The sequence below is a fragment of the Salmo salar genome, chromosome 25 (assembly GCF_965601325.2).
Source record: "Salmo salar chromosome 25, fSalSal1, whole genome shotgun sequence".
In the NCBI taxonomy this organism is placed as follows: domain Eukaryota; kingdom Metazoa; phylum Chordata; class Actinopteri; order Salmoniformes; family Salmonidae; genus Salmo; species Salmo salar.
Window position 1 is genome coordinate 53,405,001 of NC_138315.1, and position 15,849 is coordinate 53,420,849.

Below are 15,849 nucleotides of genomic sequence, written 5' to 3' on the forward strand. Positions count from 1 at the left end.
GGAATGTGACCAGCTAGTGAATGAATGTGACCAGCTAGTGAGGGAATGGGACCAGCTAGTGAGGGAATGGGACCAGCTAGTGAGGGAATGGGACCAGCTAGTGAGGGGAATGGGACCAGCTAGTGAGGGAATGGGACCAGCTAGTGAGGGGAATGGGACCAGCTAGTGAATGAATGGGACCAGCTAGTGAGGGAATGGGACCAGCTAGTGAGGGAATGGGACCAGCTAGTGAGGGAATGGGACCAGCTAGTGAGGGAATGGGACCAGCTAGTGAATGAATGGGACCAGATAGTGAGTGAATGTGACAAGCTAGTTAATGAATGTGACAAGCTAGTTAATGAATGGGACCAGCTAGTGAGGGAATGTGACCAGCTAGTGAGGGAATGTGACCAGCTAGTGAATGAATGGGACCAGCTAGTGAGGGAATGGGACCAGCTAGTGAGGGAATGGGACCAGCTAGTGAGGGGAATGGGACCAGCTAGTAAGGGGAATGGGACCAGCTAGTGAGGGAATGGGACCAGCTAGTGAATGAATGGGACCAGCTAGTGAATGAATGGAAGGTACAGTAGTATCTCGAGAGGCAGGGCCCATGGAGGGTACAGTAGTGTTAACAGTAGTATCTCTAGAGGTAGGGCCCATGGACAGTACAGTAGTATCTCTAGAGGCAGGGTCCATGGAGGGTACAGTAGTATATTTAGAGGCAGGGCCCATGGAGGGTACAGTAGTATCTCTAGAGGCAGGGCCCATGGAGGGTACAGTAGTATCTCTAGAGGCAGGGTCCATGGAGGGTACAGTAGTATCTCTAGAGGCAGGGTCCATGGAGGGTACAGTAGTGTTAACAGTAGTATCTCTAGAGGCAGGGCCCATGGAGGGTACAGTAGTATCTCTAGAGGCAGGGCCCATGGAGGGTACAGTAGTATCTCTAGAGGCAGGGCCCATGGAGGTTACAGTAGTATCTCTAGAGGCAGGGCCCATGGAGGGTACAGTAGTATCTCTAGAGGCAGGGCCCATGGAGGGTACAGTAGTATCTCTAGAGGCAGGGCCCATGGAGGGTACAGTAGTATCTCGAGAGGCAGGGCCCATGGAGGGTACAGTAGTGTTAACAGTAGTATCTCTAGAGGCAGGGCCCATGGAGGGTACAGTAGTATCTCTAGAGGCAGGGCCCATGGAGGGTACAGTAGTATCTCTAGAGGCAGGGCCCATGGAGGGTACAGTAGTGTTAACAGTAGTATCTCTAGAGGCAGGGCCCATGGAGGGTACAGTAGTGTTAACAGTAGTATCTCTAGAGGCAGGGCCCATGGAGGGTACAGTAGTATATCTAGAGGCAGGGCCCATGGAGGGTACAGTAGTATCTCTAGAGGCAGGGCCCATGGAGGGTACAGTAGTATCTCTAGAGGCAGGGTCCATGGAGGGTACAGTAGTATATCTAGAGGCAGGGCCCATGGAGGGTACAGTAGTATCTCTAGAGGCAGGGCCCATGGAGGGTACAGTAGTATCTCTAGAGGCAGGGCCCATGGAGGGTACAGTAGTATCTCTAGAGGCAGGGCCCATGGAGGGTACAGTAGTATCTCTAGAGGCAGGGCCCATGGAGGGTACAGTAGTATCTCTAGAGGCAGGGCCCATGGAGGGTACAGTAGTATCTCTAGAGGCAGGGCCCATGGAGGGTACAGTAGTATCTCTAGAGGCAGGGCCCATGGAGGGTACAGTAGTATCTCTAGAGGCAGGGCCCATGGAGGGTACAGTAGTATCTCTAGAGGCAGGTCCATGGAGGGTACAGTAGTATATCTAGAGGCAGGGCCCATGGAGGGTACAGTAGTATCTCTAGATGCAGGGTCCATGGAGGGTACAGTAGTATATCTAGAGGCAGGGCCCATGGAGGGTACAGTAGTATCTCTAGAGGCAGGGCCCATGGAGGGTACAGTAGTATATCTAGAGGCAGGGCCCATGGAGGGTACAGTAGTATCTCTAGAGGCAGGGCCCATGGAGGGTACAGTAGTATCTCTAGAGGCAGGGCCCATGGAGGGTACAGTAGTATATCTAGAGGCAGGGCCCATGGAGGGTACAGTAGTATCTCTAGAGGCAGGGCCCATGGAGGGTACAGTAGTATCTCTAGAGGCAGGGTCCATGGAGGGTACAGTAGTATATCTAGAGGCAGGGCCCATGGAGGGTACAGTAGTATCTCTAGAGTCAGGGTCCATGGAGGGTACAGTAGTATCTCTAGAGTCAGGGTCCATGGAGGGTACAGTAGTATCTCTAGAGGCAGGGCCCATGGAGGGTACAGTAGTATCTCTAGAGGCAGGGTCCATGGAGGGTACAGTAGTATCTCTAGAGGCAGGGTCCATGGAGGGTACAGTAGTATCTCTAGAGGCAGGGCCCATGGAGGGTACAGTAGTATCTCTAGAGGCAGGGCCCATGGAGGGTACAGTAGTATCTCTAGATGCAGGGTCCATGGAGGGTACAGTAGTGTTAACAGTAGTATCTCTAGAGGCAGGGTCCATGGAGGGTACGTAGTATCTCTAGAGGCAGGGTCCATGGAGGGTACAGTAGTATCTCTAGAGGCAGGGCCCATGGAGGGTACAGTAGTATCTCTAGAGGCAGGGTCCATGGAGGGTACAGTAGTATCTCTAGAGGCAGGGCCCATGGAGGGTACAGTAGTATCTCTAGAGGCAGGGCCCATGGAGGGTACAGTAGTATATCTAGAGGCAGGGCCCATGGAGGGTACAGTAGTATCTCTAGAGGCAGGGCCCATGGAGGGTACAGTAGTATCTCTAGAGGCAGGGCCCATGGAGGGTACAGTAGTATCTCTAGAGGCAGGGCCCATGGAGGGTACAGTAGTATATCTAGAGGCAGGGCCCATGGAGGGTACAGTAGTATCTCTAGAGGCAGGGCCCATGGAGGGTACAGTAGTATCTCTAGAGGCAGGGTCCCATGGAGGGTACAGTAGTATCTCTAGAGGCAGGGCCCATGGAGGGTACAGTAGTATCTCTAGAGGCAGGGCCCATGGAGGGTACAGTAGTATACTCTAGAGGCAGGGCCCATGGAGGGTACAGTAGTATCTCTAGAGGCAGGGCCCATGGAGGGTACAGTAGTATATCTAGAGGCAGGGCCCATGGAGGGTACAGTAGTATCTCTAGAGGCAGGGCCCATGGAGGGTACAGTAGTATATCTAGAGGCAGGGCCCATGGAGGGTACAGTAGTATCTCTAGAGGCAGGGTCCATGGAGGGTACAGTAGTATATCTAGAGGCAGGGCCCATGGAGGGTACAGTAGTATCTCTAGAGGCAGGGCCCATGGAGGGTACAGTAGTATATCTAGAGGCAGGGCCCATGGAGGGTACAGTAGTATCTCTAGAGGCAGGGCCCATGGAGGGTACAGTAGTATCTCTAGAGGCAGGGCCCATGGAGGGTACAGTAGTATATCTAGAGGCAGGGCCCATGGAGGGTACAGTAGTATCTCTAGAGGCAGGGCCCATGGAGGGTACAGTAGTATCTCTAGAGGCAGGGTCCATGGAGGGTACAGTAGTATATCTAGAGGCAGGGCCCATGGAGGGTACAGTAGTATCTCTAGAGTCAGGGCCCATGGAGGGTACAGTAGTATCTCTAGAGTCAGGGTCCATGGAGGGTACAGTAGTATCTCTAGAGGCAGGGCCCATGGAGGGTACAGTAGTATCTCTAGAGGCAGGGTCCATGGAGGGTACAGTAGTATCTCTAGAGGCAGGGTCCATGGAGGGTACAGTAGTATCTCTAGAGGCAGGGCCCATGGAGGGTACAGTAGTATCTCTAGAGGCAGGGCCCATGGAGGGTACAGTAGTATCTCTAGATGCAGGGTCCATGGAGGGTACAGTAGTGTTAACAGTAGTATCTCTAGAGGCAGGGTCCATGGAGGGTACGTAGTATCTCTAGAGGCAGGGTCCATGGAGGGTACAGTAGTATCTCTAGAGGCAGGGCCCATGGAGGGTACAGTAGTATCTCTAGAGGCAGGGCCCATGGAGGGTACAGTAGTATCTCTAGAGGCAGGGCCCATGGAGGGTACAGTAGTATCTCTAGAGGCAGGGCCCATGGAGGGTGCAGTAGTATATCTAGAGGCAGGGCCCATGGAGGGTACAGTAGTATCTCTAGAGGCAGGGCCCATGGAGGGTACAGTAGTATCTCTAGAGGCAGGGCCCATGGAGGGTACAGTAGTATCTCTAGAGGCAGGGCCCATGGAGGGTACAGTAGTATATCTAGAGGCAGGGCCCATGGAGGGTACAGTAGTATCTCTAGAGGCAGGGCCCATGGAGGGTACAGTAGTATCTCTAGAGGCAGGGCCCATGGAGGGTACAGTAGTATATCTAGAGGCAGGGCCCATGGAGGGTACAGTAGTATATCTAGAGGCAGGGCCCATGGAGGGTACAGTAGTATATCTAGAGGCAGGGCCCATGGAGGGTACAGTAGTATATCTAGAGGCAGGGTCCATGGAGGGTACAGTAGTATCTCTAGAGGCAGGGCCCATGGAGGGTACAGTAGTATATCTAGAGGCAGGGCCCATGGAGGGTACAGTAGTATATCTAGAGGCAGGGCCCATGGAGGGTACAGTAGTATATCTAGAGGCAGGGTCCATGGAGGGTACAGTAGTATCTCTAGAGGCAGGGCCCATGGAGGGTACAGTAGTATCTCTAGAGGCAGGGCCCATGGAGGGTACAGTAGTATATCTAGAGGCAGGGCCCATGGAGGGTACAGTAGTATATCTAGAGGCAGGGCCCATGGAGGGTACAGTAGTATATCTAGAGGCAGGGTCCATGGAGGGTACAGTAGTATCTCTAGAGGCAGGGCCCATGGAGGGTACAGTAGTATATCTAGAGGCAGGGCCCATGGAGGGTACAGTAGTATATCTAGAGGCAGGGCCCATGGAGGGTACAGTAGTATATCTAGAGGCAGGGCCCATGGAGGGTACAGTAGTATCTCTAGAGGCAGGGCCCATGGACCCCCTGTTCCAACACCACATCCTTCGACAGGCTTCTGAGGTCCTTTTAAAGGTTGAAACTAAAGTAGGTTTTCTTACCTGTCTGAATGGTATTTGATGGACAGAACATTGAGGAAGGACAGAGATCAGTGTTTACCCACAGCTTGTTTACCCATGAGCCACGTCTATTCACTCTGGTTAATTTGATCTTGATCAAACCAGTTGATTTTCCTATGCTTCCACAAATGCCTCCACAAATGCTTCCACAAATGCCTCCACAAATGCCTCCACAAATGCTTCCACAAATGCTTCCACAAATGCTTCCACAACAGGTTGAAATGCACAATTGTATTCATTACCGATCACTGATTTTTCCCTGATGTTCCTTGTCTCTCTTCCTCTCCGTTCTGCACCAAGCACTCCTATCTGGACTGGGAAACCTCCCTGATTCTGCAAAATATAGCAGGGAAGCCCTCTCACTTGCTGACCAAGGTGACACCTCCTTCGCTTCTCTACATCCTCCTCCTGCATGCTACCAGGTTCTCTGCTCCTCTACATCCTCCTCCTGCATGCTACCAGGCTCTCTGCTTCTCCCAATCCTCCTGCATGCTACCAGGCTCTCTGCTTCTCCCAATCCTCCTGCATGCTACCAGGTTCTCTGCTTCTCTACATCCTCCTCCTGCATGCTACCAGGCTCTCTGCTTCTCTACATCCTCCTCCTGCATGCTACCAGGCTCTCTGCTTCTCTACATCCTCCTCCTGCATGCTACCAGGTTCTCTGCTTCTCTACATCCTCCTCCTGCATGCTACCAGGTTCTCTGCTTCTCTACATCCTCCTCCTGCATGCTACCAGGTTCTCTGCTTCTCTACATCCTCCTCCTGCATGCTACCAGGTTCTCTGCTTCTCCCAATCCTCCTGCATGCTACCAGGCTCTCTGCTTCTCCCAATCCTCCTGCATGCTATCAGGTTCTCTGCTTCTCCCAATCCTCCTGCATGCTACCAGGTTCTCTGCTTCTCTACATCCTCCTGCATGCTACCAGGCTCTCTGCTTCTCCCAATCCTCCTGCATGCTATCAGGTTCTCTGTGATTTGTTGCTTATCCATCTCAATCTCTCACTCCCTCCCCCTGCTCGGCCTACTTTCTGCCCACTCATCTCTCTCTCTGTCTCTCTCTCTCTCTCTCCCTCCTTCCATCTCAATCTCTCTCTCTCTCCTTCTCTATCAGGTTCTCTGCTTCTCTACATCCTCCTGCATGCTATCAGGTTCTCTGCTTCTCTACATCCTCCTCCTGCATGCTATCAGGTTCTCTGCTTCTCTACATCATCCTCCTGCATGCTATCAGGTTCTCTGCTTCTCCCTATCCTCCTGCATGCTATCAGGTTCTCTGCTTCTCTACATCATCCTCCTGCATGCTATCAGGTTCTTTGCTTCTCCCAATCCTCCTGCATGCTATCAGGTTCTCTGCTTCTCTACATCCTCCTCCTGCATGCTACCAGGCTCTCTGCTTCTCCCAATCCTCCTGCATGCTACCAGGTTCTCTGCTTCTCCCAATCCTCCTGCATGCTACCAGGCTCTCTGCTTCTCCCAATCCTCCTGCATGCTACCAGGTTCTCTGCTTCTCCCAATCCTCCTGCATGCTACCAGGTTCTCTGCTTCTCCCAATCCTCCTGCATGCTATCAGGTTCTCTGCTTCTCTACATCATCCTCCTGCATGCTATCAGGTTCTCTGCTTCTCCCTATCCTCCTGCATGCTATCAGGTTCTCTGCTTCTCTACATCCTCCTGCATGCTATCAGGTTCTCTGCTTCTCTACATCATCCTCCTGCATGCTACCAGGTTCTCTGCTTCTCCCAATCCTCCTGCATGCTACCAGGCTCTCTGCTTCTCCCAATCCTCCTGCATGCTATCAGGTTCTCTGCTTCTCTACATCCTCCACCTGCATGCTATCAGGTTCTCTGCTTCTCTACATCATCCTCCTGCATGCTATCAGGTTCTCTGCTTCTCCCTATCCTCCTGCATGCTATCAGGTTCTCTGCTTCTCTACATCCTCCTGCATGCTATCAGGTTCTCTGCTTCTCTACATCATCCTCCTGCATGCTATCAGGCTCTCTGCTTCTCCCAATCCTCCTGCATGCTACCAGGCTCTCTGCTTCTCCCAATCCTCCTGCATGCTACCAGGTTCTCTGCTTCTCCCAATCCTCCTGCATGCTACCAGGCTCTCTGCTTCTCCCAATCCTCCTGCATGCTATCAGGTTCTCTGCTTCTCCCAATCCTCCTGCATGCTATCAGGTTCTCTGCTTCTCCCAATCCTCCTGCATGCTATCAGGTTCTCTGCTTCTCTACATCCTCCTCCTGCATGCTATCAGGTTCTCTGCTTCTCTACATCATCCTCCTGCATGCTATCAGGTTCTCTGCTTCTCCCTATCCTCCTGCATGCTATCAGGTTCTCTGCTTCTCTACATCCTCCTGCATGCTATCAGGTTCTCTGCTTCTCTACATCATCCTCCTGCATGCTATCAGGTTCTCTGCTTCTCCCAATCCTCCTGCATGCTATCAGGTTCTCTGCTTCTCCCTATCCTCCTGCATGCTATCAGGTTCTCTGCTTCTCTACATCCTCCTGCATGCTGTCAGGTTCTCTGCTTCTCTACATCCTCCTGCATGTTATCAGGTTCTCTGCTTCTCTACATTCTCCTCCTGCATGCTATCAGGTTCTTTGCTTCTCCCAATCCTCCTGCATGCTATCAGGTTCTCTGCTTCTCTACATCCTCCTCCTGCATGCTATCAGGTTCTTTGCTTCTCCCAATCCTCCTGCATGCTATCAGGTTCTCTGTGATTTGTTGCTTATCCATCTCAATCTCTCACTCCCTCCCCCTGCTCGGCCTACTTCCTGCCCACTCATCTCTCTCTCTCTCTCTCTCTCTCTCTCTCTCTCTCTCTCTCTCTCTCTCTCGCTGTCTCTCGCTCTCCCTCTCTCTGTCTCTCTCTCTTCCGCTGCCCTGTCTCTCCCCCCTTCCATCTCAATCTCTGACTCCCTCCCCCTCCTTGGCCTACTTCTCTCTGTCTCTCTCTCTCTCTCTACCTCTCTCCCTCTCTCTCTCTCTCTCCCCCGCTGCCGTGTTTCCCCCTCCCTACTCCTTCCTCCCTCCCCTTGCTCCTGCTGGCTACCTCTGCAGTCTCTGTACCTTTCTCCCATTGCACAGGGATGAGACTAAGGTCAACTGCAGTGGAGCTTTTACGACTGTACTGTGCGTGTACTATGTGGTTTAACAATACCATTAGAATGGATTGTATGCTGTATGTGTTTTAACATAAGAATGTATTGTACCTGGACTGAGCCAGCCACCCACACCAAGCCAACATGTCCTGTCTGGACTGAGCCTGGACTGAGCCAGCTACCCACACCATACCAACATGTCCTGTCTGGACTGAGCCTGGACTGAGCCAGCTACCCACACCATACCAACATGTCCTGTCTGGACTGAGCCTGGACTGAGCCAGCCACCCACACCATACCAACATGTCCTGTCTGGACTGAGCCAGCTACCTACACCAAGCCAACATGTCCTGTCTGGACTGAGCCTGGACTGAGCCAGCTACCCACACCATACCAACATGTCCTGTCTGGACTGAGCCAGCCACCCACACCAAGCCAACATGTCCTGTCTGGACTGAGCCTGGACTGAGCCAGCTACCCACACCATACCAACATGTCCTGTCTGGACTGAGCCAGCTACCCACACCATGCCAACATGTCCTGTCTGGACTGAGCCAGCTACCCACACCATGCAAACATGTCCTGTCTGGACTGAGCCTGGACTGAGCCAGCTACCCACACCATGCCAACATGTCCTGTCTGGACTGACCCAGCTACCCACACCATACCAACATGTCCTGTCTGGACTGGACTGACCCAGCTACCCACACCATGCCAACATGTCCTGTCTGGACTGACCCAGCTACCCACACCATGCCAACATGTCCTGTCTGGACTGGACTGACCCAGCTACCCACACCAAGCCAACATGTCCTGTCTGGACTGACCCAGCTACCCACACCATGCCAACATGTCCTGTCTGGACTGACCCAGCTACCCACACCATGCCAACATGTCCTGTCTGGACTGAGCCAGCTACCCACACCATGCCAACATGTCCTGTCTGGACTGACCCAGCTACCCACACCATGCCAACATGTCCTGTCTGGACTGGACTGACCCAGCTACCCACACCATGCCAACATGTCCTGTCTGGACTGACCCAGCTACCCACACCAAGCCAACATGTCCTGTCTGGACTGGACTGACCCAGCTACCCACACCATGCCAACATGTCCTGTCTGGACTGGACTGACCCAGCTACCCACACCATGCCAACATGTCCTGTCTGGACTGACCCAGCTACCCACACCATGCCAACATGTCCTGTCTGGACTGACCCAGCTACCCACACCAAGCCAACATGTCCTGTCTGGACTGACCCAGCCACCCACACCATACCAACATGTCTGGACTGACCCCCTGACCCTTGGAGAGGAAACGTTCAATGTGCCAGTGGATGACCTGGGCTTGTCAGGAGAGAGTTGAACTACCAGTGTTTTGCTAGCATAGCCTGGAGTATGTTTCTGGATTTATCTGATGGCATTGAGGAGTTACCACCTCAGTCACTGGCTTCATCAATAAGTGCATCGTACGTACATATCCCAACCAGAAGCCATGGATTACAGGCAACATCCGCACCGAGCTAAAGGCTAGAGCTGCCGCTTTCAAGGAGCGGGACACTAATCCAGACCTTTATAAGAAATCCCACAATGCCCTCAGACAAACCATCAAAAAGGCAAAGGGTCCATCATACAGGACTAAGATTGAATCCTACTACACTGGCTCTGACACTCGTTGGATGTGGAAGTGTTTGCAAACTATTACGGACTACAAAGGGAGAACCCAACCGCGAGTTGCCCAGTGACACGAGCCTATCAGATGGACTAAATACCTTCTATGCTCACTTCGAGGCAAGCAACGCTGAATCATGCATGAGTGCACCAGTTGTTCCGGACGACTGTGTGATCTCGCTCTCCGTTGCCAATGTCAGCAAGACTTTTAAACAGGTCAACATTCACAATGCCGCGAGTCCAGACCGATTACCAGGATGTGTACTCCGAGCATGAGCTGACCAGCTGACAAGTGTCTTCACTGACATTTTCAACCTCTCCCTGACCGAGTCTGTAATGCCTACATAATTCAAGCAGACCACCATAGTCCCTGTGCCCAAATAACGTCAAGGTAACCTGCCTAAATGACTACCGCCCACGTAGCACTCCGTCGATAACCAAGTGCTTTTGAAAGGCTGGTCATGGCTCACATCAACACCATTATCCCAGAAACCCTAGACCCACTCTAATTTGCATACCGCCCCAAACAGATCCACAGATGATGCAATCTCTATTGCCAATCCACACTGCCCTTTCCCACCTTGTAAAGATTTCTAAAAACATCATTCTACTTTGACATTACGGGGTATTGTATGTAGGCCAGTAACACAATCTAAATGTAATCCTTTTCAAAATTACAGCTGGAGAGAGAGAGAGAGAGAGAGAGAGAGAGAGAGAGAGAGAGAGAGAGAGAGAGAGAGAGAGAGAGAGAGAGAGAGAGAGAGAGAGAGAGAGAGAGAGAGAGAGAGAGAGAGAGAGAGAGAGAGAGAGAGAGAGAGAGAGAGAGAGAGAGAGAGAGAGAGAGAGAGAGAGAGAGAGAGAGAGAGAGAGAGAGAGAGCGCGAGAGAGAGAGAGAGAGAGAGAGAGAGAGAGAGAGCGAGCGAGCGAGAGGACCGTGTGTGTGTGGTCCTCGCTCTCTGCCAGGGATGTATCCTAGTGAAAGGATTCTCTCCTTTCCTGTTCTCAGTTTCTATCGTGACTCTCTCTCGCCGGACACATGTTTTAAGGTGTCTGATCTGAGCAGCACCACTAGAAGAGGGATAGACTTGTTTGTTTTCGAACCAACCTGCTCAGAACAGAATAATTTCATATTGTCTGGTTGACTACTAGTCTCGTACGCATCTCTGTGATTGGAAGCTCCTCACCGGGCAAGGACGGTAATGGACTAACTGGATTGGTTTAATAACTACAGGAGATACAAGAAACAAAAAGTTATTTTATTATGAGATATTCTGACTGTTCCCGTTTTGAGGAAATGCTTTGAAGTTGAGAGGAAAAACGAACTGCTATAATATGGAAGAGAGGAACAGCTTCTCTACTGCGGGGAATTGGTTCAAAATGTAGCTTAATCCGAATACTAATCTGGGGAATATGAAACAACGGGGGACGATTTTAACAGTAGCCATCGTTTTGACGACAACGAAACAGATTTCATACCGAAGACGCACTTCAATTCTAAAACTGGGAATATATACGTTTTTGTTCCGATAAAGGAACACAGACAGGAACGTTGCCTGGTGTAGATAGAGATCGTCACAATGGCATCTTGTTGGAGAAGCCAGGTAAGTGAGAGAGGAGCGATGGAGGTTCCCACCTGAGGGGAAGGGGAGATGGATAGAAAGGTGGGCTGGGCTGTGTGGACTCTTCTGTAATGGTGCTGTGTGTGTGTGTGTGTGTGTGTGTGTGTGTGTGTGTGTAGGAGGAGCAGGTTGCCAAGAAGAAGGCAGAGAAAATCCGTGTGGCTTTGGAGAAGATCAAGGAAGCCCAGGTTAAAAAGGTGAGTTTACCTGACTGACTCCTGCTACTCCTACTAAATAGACAGGTTAAACAGGTGAGTTTACCTGGCTGACTCCTGCTACTCCTACTAAATAGACAGGTTAAACAGGTGAGTTTACCTGACTGACTCCTGCTACTCCTACTAAATAGACAGGTTAAACAGGTGAGTTTACCTGACTGACTCCTGCTACTCCTACTAAATAGACAGGTTAAACAGGTGAGTTTACCTGACTGACTCCTGCTACTCCTACTAAATAGACAGGTTAAACAGGTGAGTTTACCTGGCTGACTCCTGCTACTCCTACTAAATAGACAGGTTAAACAGGTGAGTTTACCTGACTGACTCCTGCTACTCCTACTAAATAGACAGGTTAAAAAGGTGAGTTTACCTGGCTGACTCCTGCTACTCCTACTAAATAGACAGGTTAAACAGGTGAGTTTACCTGACTGACTCCTGCTACTCCTACTAAATAGACAGGTTAAAAAGGTGAGTTGACCTGGCTGACTCCTGCTACTCCTACTAAATAGACAGGTTAAACAGGTGAGTTTACCTGACTGACTCCTGCTACTCCTACTAAATAGACAGGTTAAACAGGTGAGTTTACCTGGCTGACTCCTGCTACTCCTACTAAATAGACAGGTTAAACAGGTGAGTTTACCTGGCTGACTCCTGCTACTCCTACTAAATAGACAGGTTAAAAAGGTGAGTTTACCTGGCTGACTCCTGCTACTCCTACTAAATAGACAGGTTAAACAGGTGAGTTTACCTGGCTGACTCCTGCTACTCCTACTAAATAGACAGGTTAAACAGGTGAGTTTACCTGGCTGACTCCTGCTACTCCTACTAAATAGACAGGTTAAACAGGTGAGTTTACCTGGCTGACTCCTGCTACTCCTACTAAATAGACAGGTTAAACAGGTGAGTTTACCTGGCTGACTCCTGCTACTCCTACTAAATAGACAGGTTAAACAGGTGAGTTTACCTGGCTGACTCCTGCTACTGTCTCTCTCTGTCTCTCTCTTTCTCGCTCTCCCTCTCTCTCGCTCCCTCTCTCCCTCCCTCTCTCTCTCCCTCTCGCTCCTTCTCTCCCTCCCTCTTCTACTCTCTCTACCCCACTCTCTCTACCTCTCCCTCTCTCCCTCATTCTCTCCCTTATTCTCTCTCCCTCATTCTCTCTCTCTCCCTCACTCTCTCTCTCTCTCTTCCTCACTCTCTCCCTCACACTCTCTCTAACTCTCACTCTCTTTCTCTCTCTTTCTCATCCTCTCTCTCTCTTTCTCTCTACCTCACTCTCTTTCCTTCTCTCTACCTCTCTCTCTTGTTCTTTACTATGAGATATTCTGACTGTTCCTGTTTTGAGGAAATGCTTTGAAGTTGAGAGGAAAAACGAACTGCTATAATATGGAAGAGAGGAACAGCTTCTCTACTGCGGGGAATTGGTTCAAAATGTAGCTTAATCCGAATACTAATCTGGGGAATATGAAACAATGGGGACGTTGGGAGTTGCAGCGATGGGACAAGACTGTAACTACCAATTGGATATCACGAAATTGGGGAGGGAAAAAAATGTGACCAGTTTGTGATCAGTATGTGATCAGTTTGTGATCAGTTTGTGATCAGTATGTGACCAGTATGTGATCAGTATGTGATCAGTATGTGATCAGTATGTGACCAGTATGTGACCAGTATGTGATCAGTATGTGATCAGTATGTGATCAGTATGTGATCAGTATGTGATCAGTATGTGACCAGTATGTGATCAGTATGTGATCAGTTTGTGATCAGTATGTGATCAGTATGTGATCAGTTTGTGATCAGTATGTGACCAGTATGTGATCAGTATGTGACCAGTATGTGATCAGTATGTGATCAGAATGTGATCAGTATGTGATCAGTATGTGATCAGTATGTGACCAGTATGTGATCAGTTTGTGATCAGTATGTGATCAGTATGTGATCAGTTTGTGATCAGTATGTGACCAGTATGTGATCAGTATGTGATCAGTATGTGATCAGAATGTGATCAGTATGTGATCAGTATGTGATCAGTATGTGACCAGTATGTGATCAGTATGTGACCAGTATGTGACCAGTATGTGATCAGTATGTGATCAGTATGTGATCAGTATGTGACCAGTATGTGATCAGTATGTGATCAGTATGTGATCAGTATGTGATCAGTATGTGACCAGTATGTGACCAGTATGTGATCAGTATGTGACCAGTTTGTGACCAGTATGTGACCAGTTTGTGACCAGTTTGTGACCAGTTTGTGACCAGTTTGTGACCAGTTTGTGACCAGTATGTGACCAGTTTGTGACCAGTTTGTGACCAGTTTGTGACCAGTATGTGACCAGTTTGTGACCAGTATGTGACCAGTTTGTGACCAGTATGTGACCAGTTTGTGACCAGTATGTGATCAGTATGTGATTCGTATGTGATCAGTATTGGGGCGGCAGGGTAGTCTAGTGGTTAGAGTGGAGGGGCGGCAGGGTAGCCTAGTGGTTAGAGTGGGGGGCGGCAGGTAGCCTAGTGGTTAGAGTGGAGGGGCGGCAGGGTAGCCTAGTGGTTAGAGTGGAGGGGCGGCAGGGTAGCCTAGTGGTTAGAGTGGAGGGGCGGCAGGGTAGCCTAGTGGTTAGAGCGTTGGACTAGTAACCAAAAGGTTGCAAGTTCGAATCCCCGAGCTGACAAGGTACAAATCTGTCGTTCTGCCCCTTGAACAAGGCAGTTAACCCATTGTTCCCCGGTAGGCCCTCATTGTAAATAAGAATTTGTTATTAACTGACTTGCCTGGTTAAATAAAGGTTAAATAAATAAATAAAATGTGACCAGTTTGTGACCAGTATGTGACCAGTATGTGATCAGTTTGTGATTCGTATGTGATCAGTATTGGGGCGGCAGGGTAGCCTAGTGGTTAGAGCGTTGGACTAGTAACCAAAAGGTTGCAAGTTCGAATCCCCGAGCTGACAAGGTACAAATCTGTCGTTCTGCCCCTTGAACAAGGCAGTTAACCCATTGTTCCCCGGTAGGCCCTCATTGTAAATAAGAATTTGTTATTAACTGACTTGCCTGGTTAAATAAAGGTTAAATAAATAAATAAAATGTGACCCGTATGTGATGTAAAGTTAGCCTGCTGTCTTATCCTATGTGTGGTCCCTTCTAGCTAGTGATCAGCTTTTGTTGAACCCTTCTACTCTACACAAGTAGTCTGATGTGAAGACGCCCTCTTCTCCGTGTCCCCTGTCTTCTAGCTGGTGATCAGAGTCCACCTGTCAGATGAGAGCTCTAAAACCATGATGGTGGACGAGAGACAGACTGTCAGACAGGTTCTGGACAGCTTGTTGGACAAGTCCCACTGTGGCTACAGTCCTGACTGGTCCCTGGTCGAGACCATCAACGAACTGCAGATGGGTAAGGAGCAAACACACGCAAATACTGTGGACACTGCTCCGACTGCAGACGGATAAGACGGATAAGACACTGCTCCGACTGCAGTTGGATAAGACACTGCTCCGACTGCAGATGGATAAGACACTTCTCCGACTGCAGACGGATAAGACGGATAAGACACTGCTCCGACTGCAGTTGGATAAGACACTGCTCCGACTGCAGATGGATAAGACACTGCTCCGACTGCAGATGGATAAGACACTGCTCCGACTGCAGACGGATAAGACGGATAAGACACTGCTCCGACTGCAGTTGGATAAGACACTGCTCCGACTGCAGATGGATAAGTCACTGCTCCGACTGCAGATGGATAAGACACTTCTCCCACTGCAGATGGATAAGACACTTCTCCCACTGCAGATGGATAAGACACTTCTCCCACTGCAGATGGATAAGACACTTCTCCCACTGCAGATGGATAAGACACTTCTCCCACTGCAGATGGATAAGACACTTCTCCCACTGCAGATGGATAAGACACTTCTCCCACTGCAGATGGATAAGACACTTCTCCCACTGCAGATGGATAAGACACTTCTCCCACTGCAGATGGATAAGACACTTCTCCCACTGCAGATGGATAAGACACTTCTCCCACTGCAGATGGATAAGACACTTCTCCGACTGCAGATGGATAAGACACTTCTCCCACTGCAGATGGATAAGACACTTCTCCCACTGCAGATGGATAGGTGCCTCAAGTCTGGAGCGATGACACAGACATACAACTCTTTGTATAATTTCCCGTAACAGCAA

The 15,849-nt window shown here is 50.1% G+C and overlaps 1 protein-coding gene across 2 annotated transcripts in view; it reads left to right on the top strand.

Moving 5' to 3' along the window:
* LOC106586965 (ras-associated and pleckstrin homology domains-containing protein 1) overlaps positions 1-15,849 on the top strand; it is a 184,703-nt gene that overhangs the window by 121,249 nt on the left and 47,605 nt on the right. Inside the window, exons 7-9 of one of the 2 annotated variants that reach the window (XM_045707278.2) lie at positions 5,358-5,432; positions 11,566-11,643; positions 14,895-15,054. In XM_045707278.2, coding sequence (XP_045563234.2) covers positions 5,358-5,432; positions 11,566-11,643; positions 14,895-15,054 — 313 coding nt within the window. The remainder of the gene's footprint in view (positions 1-5,357; positions 5,433-11,565; positions 11,644-14,894; positions 15,055-15,849) is intronic. The other variant, XM_045707280.2, reaches the window with a different exon arrangement.